We start from the raw sequence: 4164 nt of genomic DNA on the forward strand, positions 1-4164 counted from the left end.
ATTACGTATAGCGCGTATACAGGCGATGGCACACAGCAGTTTCCCGCCAACAGATGGCGACACATAGCTCATTCCCATTTCTGTCACAGAGAGCGGGGACAGCTTGGCGCGATTTTCAAATTGACGTTCACTTCCGTATTCTAGACGTTCATTTCCATTCTCTAAACAACGACACAAAACTTTGTATCAGTTGTCTCTAAGAAGTCTTGTTGAAAGGTCGCAATTAAGACTACGAGTTGTAATTTAAATAAATTGATTTTATTTGATTAATTCTACAAACGTCTTACGACCTACATTTGTGATGTGATCAAATGGATGAATAAATTATCTCTTAAACAGAAACCTCCTCGCATTCCAGTAGTTCAAATAGCTAGTCTGGCATGAGATCCGTTGATCTCGAGATGCGTAAACTGGATACATAGCCGCAATTGTAAGTGGGTACTCTCCAAGCAGACAAATTGTTGCTGACAATTGTTCATCTGGAGTTAGGCATTCACGGTTAAACTATTTATCGATGTCGCCTTCAATACACATATGCTGATAGTAAGCGTCTAAAGTCTCGTTCGGATTACGGTCTCGAATACGCATTTCCGACTGGTGATTTGATGACAACATACTTTTTGAGCCCTTTTTTTGAGAATGAAGGTTAAACTTTGTGGTGAAGTATTCTGGAAGACACATGGCCATAAGGTTGACTTTATCTCGAATGTCATCCATGTCTTTATTGAGTTCTTCAAGTCCGTAGACTTCGGGGATGATCTCGTCTGGGTTCATCAGTGTGTATTCATTCCAAATAGCCCCAGGGATGGGGATACATACCATACATGTGTAGGATTTTTATTTAACTTTCCATTGTATGTTGTAGTTCGTAATCGAGGAAACTGATAAATTTTGTTCGGTCGAACAAGTATATATTTAAGTCGAACAAGTATATATTAACTATGTAATTATGCAAATTACTTACAGAAAAACAATGAAATAAAAGCACGTGTTTATATTATGGTTTATATACACTGCATGCGCAAGCATTTCCCATAAAGTCAGCCATGTTGAATTTATCGTTCCATTCAAGTTCCGTTTTCCTAAATACGTCGAGAACGAATTACGAATGAATGAAAGTACTGTTTTGTAATTCAACCGACGTTACTTAAATCATTCCACAAAAGATGATTCGTACATACGAGTTTGAAAACATTGTTAGACCGTGAAAGAATAAGTGGTTTGAAAAATGAAAGTAGCTACCATTAGGTAACGAAACGGTAATGGGAGCGTGGCTGTGAAATTTAAAGGTCGTCAGTATAAGTGTGATTTTTTGTTATCGCCGACTCGAAAATGGAGGATTTTAACGACGGTGTCGACGGTAAATTGGCTTTCCGAATGCGGAAAGTCAATCCCGAACAATTCCATACACTCGTAAAAATGCATCTGTCCTTCGAATTGGACCTCAATACCGAGGAGTAAGTTAGCGATCGTGTTAACTACAGATTTCGATTCAATTTCAATAAATTGTTTCAATTGTATAAATTGTTGTGTCGTTTAGCAACGACTGTGTCAATGAGAAGGCTAAACTGAAAAAGTGGGGCCTTCTGAGTTTTACGAAGAAACCTAAGTCGACTATCAATTTGCAAAAAAGCGAAGGTGCTTGTTTAACTGAGGACGGGATAAATCAAGTTAAACAACTAATAGAATATTTATCTAAAGAACAAAGTAAGGAAAAATTTAGTTATCATTGTTACACCATTTAAATTACATTTAATAGCACTGTATTTGTTTATTTTGAAGATATCGTTCAAGAAGGTATATTTAGACGCACTGGTAAGTTAACGAGGCAACAAGATTTAAAGACTGTAATGCACCAAGGCATTCCACTGAATCTCAACGATGGTCGATACAGTGTACACGATTGTGCGTCGGTATTAAAAGGTTTCCTGGCTGAACTACCTGAACCTTTGTTATCTGACTTGCATTATCCTGCTCATTGCCAAATAGCTGGTAAAATTACCAAGAAACAAATTGTATACGTTTACCTACTTTTTACTTTCCTCAGTTTTAAGACTTATCAATTTTAGAATTGTGCAGCTCCGACTTAGATGGGAATGATGCGAGATTGCTAAGATCTTTGCAATTACTGTTGCTTCTTCTACCATCCATAAACAGAGTCCTGCTTAAATGCGTGTTGAGTTTACTAAATAAGACAGCCAGCTTTGAATCTAATAACAAAATGAATTGCGATACGCTCGCTACTCTTTTTACACCGCATTTAATGTGCCCAAGAAAATTGTCACCTGAAGCGTTACATATTAATTCCCAAAATCTGTCGTGTCTGGTTGCTTTCATGATTAAAAAGGGGAATGAACTGTTCGAAATTCCACCGAAGCTAGCCACAGATATCAGAGCTTATTGGGTAGAACAAGAGAGGAAGTTACTCAGTCCTACGAGCGCAAACGTAAGTTTTTACTGAATCAGATGAACGTGTAACATTTTCATGTTGTATTTATCCTCGTGTCTGTGGTTACAGTTAAATGAATCTCTGCCGGATACAACGGGAACGGCGCATACTGTGTTCAGTTTCGTAGATCATAAATTAACAGCGAAGGCAAATTCTACTCAGGATACCCAGGCGGCTTTAGCACAGCTTTACGCTCACATACAAGCTATGCCGGAATCGGCCAAGAAACGCAGGCTCGTGAAACAATTTAACAAAGAGAATGGGCAAGGCACGCCTAGGCAAGCTAAGAACTTTCGGACTAAAAGCCTCGGCGATTCGATCAAGAAGCATATATTCCAAAAGAAGATTTTAGGATACAAGAAATTCGATATTAATATAGGATGTAACGTCACCAGGTCGAGTAGCGAGGAAAACATAGTCTCAATGGTAAGAAATTTACAGTGTTCTAAAAAGTTTAGACCGAACTTTTGGGGCATTTATTATTTATTGGGGAAAGCTTTTATACCGGATGAGGCACCTAATTTTGCCGTTTATGAGATTTGAATTATACGGCCATGAAAAAGTAAGGCATTTAAAAAAAATTCAAAACTGTATTTCCAATCTCGTAAACGTCTCCGCTTACAAAGAAATCGTGTAAATCAAGTGATATCTCTCTTGATATCATGCAATGTTTGTAGAAACAATTTTTTATACAACGCATAATTTAGAAGTTATTCAAGGTGGCCAAATTATATGCCTCACTCTGTATAATACGAAACGATCTACCTGAAATTTAATCTCAATCTCTCATAAAATTCTGTATACTCTCTGTGTTATGATCGATTAACATAAAATAACAGCATGACTGCATAATTGTCATTTGTCCGCATGTATCGTACAGAATCTCGAGAAATCGCTGCTCAAGAGGAAAGTGTTACTTAGTAAATCGGACGACGAGCTTAGCATAGAAAACAGCGACACAACTACGGATAGTCTTATTCACGCTAAGCATATTAGCAATAGTACCGGAAGCCTGAATACTCCTATGTTACGGAAGTATAAGGACAAGAAGGCCGTATTTATGAGATTCGTAAATATAAAGGAAGAACAAGTAGACGATCAGTATCACGATTGGAACACGTGTAACTCGGAGAAAGGCTCATACATAGACGAGTCGGTAAATTCGAAAGCAAGCGACGAAGACGCGTCTTTACAGCAACGAATTAACAGCACTGGATCAAATAAGGATACAGCGAGTGATACACTTAGATTATCTAGGCAATCAAGCGAGCCACCGAATATGTATTCCCAGCAAGATTCATTGCACGAAACTGATCAGAATTCGCTGCACAGGCAATGCTCGGAACCCACATTTTCAACGTTAGATAAAACTAGTAACGAAGACGCGGAATGCCCGTCGAAATTACCTGAGAACAAGAGGATGTTAGGGCATTCAAAGGTCGAGTCACAAATTGATAACGCATGCGTTCACATGTCTCCTGTTGTAAAAAATAGGCTTTGGAATGTATATGTTGCGCACACATCAACGCCGTCGAATCTCTTACGCAAAAGTTTAGTTACTAATGATTACATGTTAACTCCTATTACTAACAATGATAAGAGCATGAGTCCGATCACGCAAAGCGCGACCAAAATGACGAAAGCTATGCAGGTATATATGCTTATTATTATTTTGTAATCATTTCTTCTTTCGTTTTCTATTTACTATTATTTAT

At 38.0% G+C, this 4164-nt stretch overlaps 1 protein-coding gene across 1 annotated transcript; it reads left to right on the forward strand.

Moving 5' to 3' along the window:
- The first annotated feature begins 1154 nt into the window (after positions 1-1154).
- Positions 1155-4147, forward strand: LOC108631072 (rho GTPase-activating protein 19-like). The gene is made up of 6 exons (XM_018034770.2): positions 1155-1457; positions 1541-1707; positions 1783-1992; positions 2070-2446; positions 2519-2875; positions 3330-4147. The coding sequence occupies exons 1-6, from the start codon at positions 1333-1335 to the stop codon at positions 4125-4127; spliced, it is 2034 nt and encodes a 677-aa protein (XP_017890259.1). The 5' UTR covers positions 1155-1332; the 3' UTR covers positions 4128-4147.
- Positions 4148-4164: the final 17 nt, after the last annotated feature.

The sequence above is a fragment of the Ceratina calcarata genome, unplaced genomic scaffold (assembly GCF_001652005.2).
Source record: "Ceratina calcarata isolate Rehan_Ccalc_2016 unplaced genomic scaffold, ASM165200v1 scaffold804, whole genome shotgun sequence".
Lineage (NCBI taxonomy): Eukaryota > Metazoa > Arthropoda > Insecta > Hymenoptera > Apidae > Ceratina > Ceratina calcarata.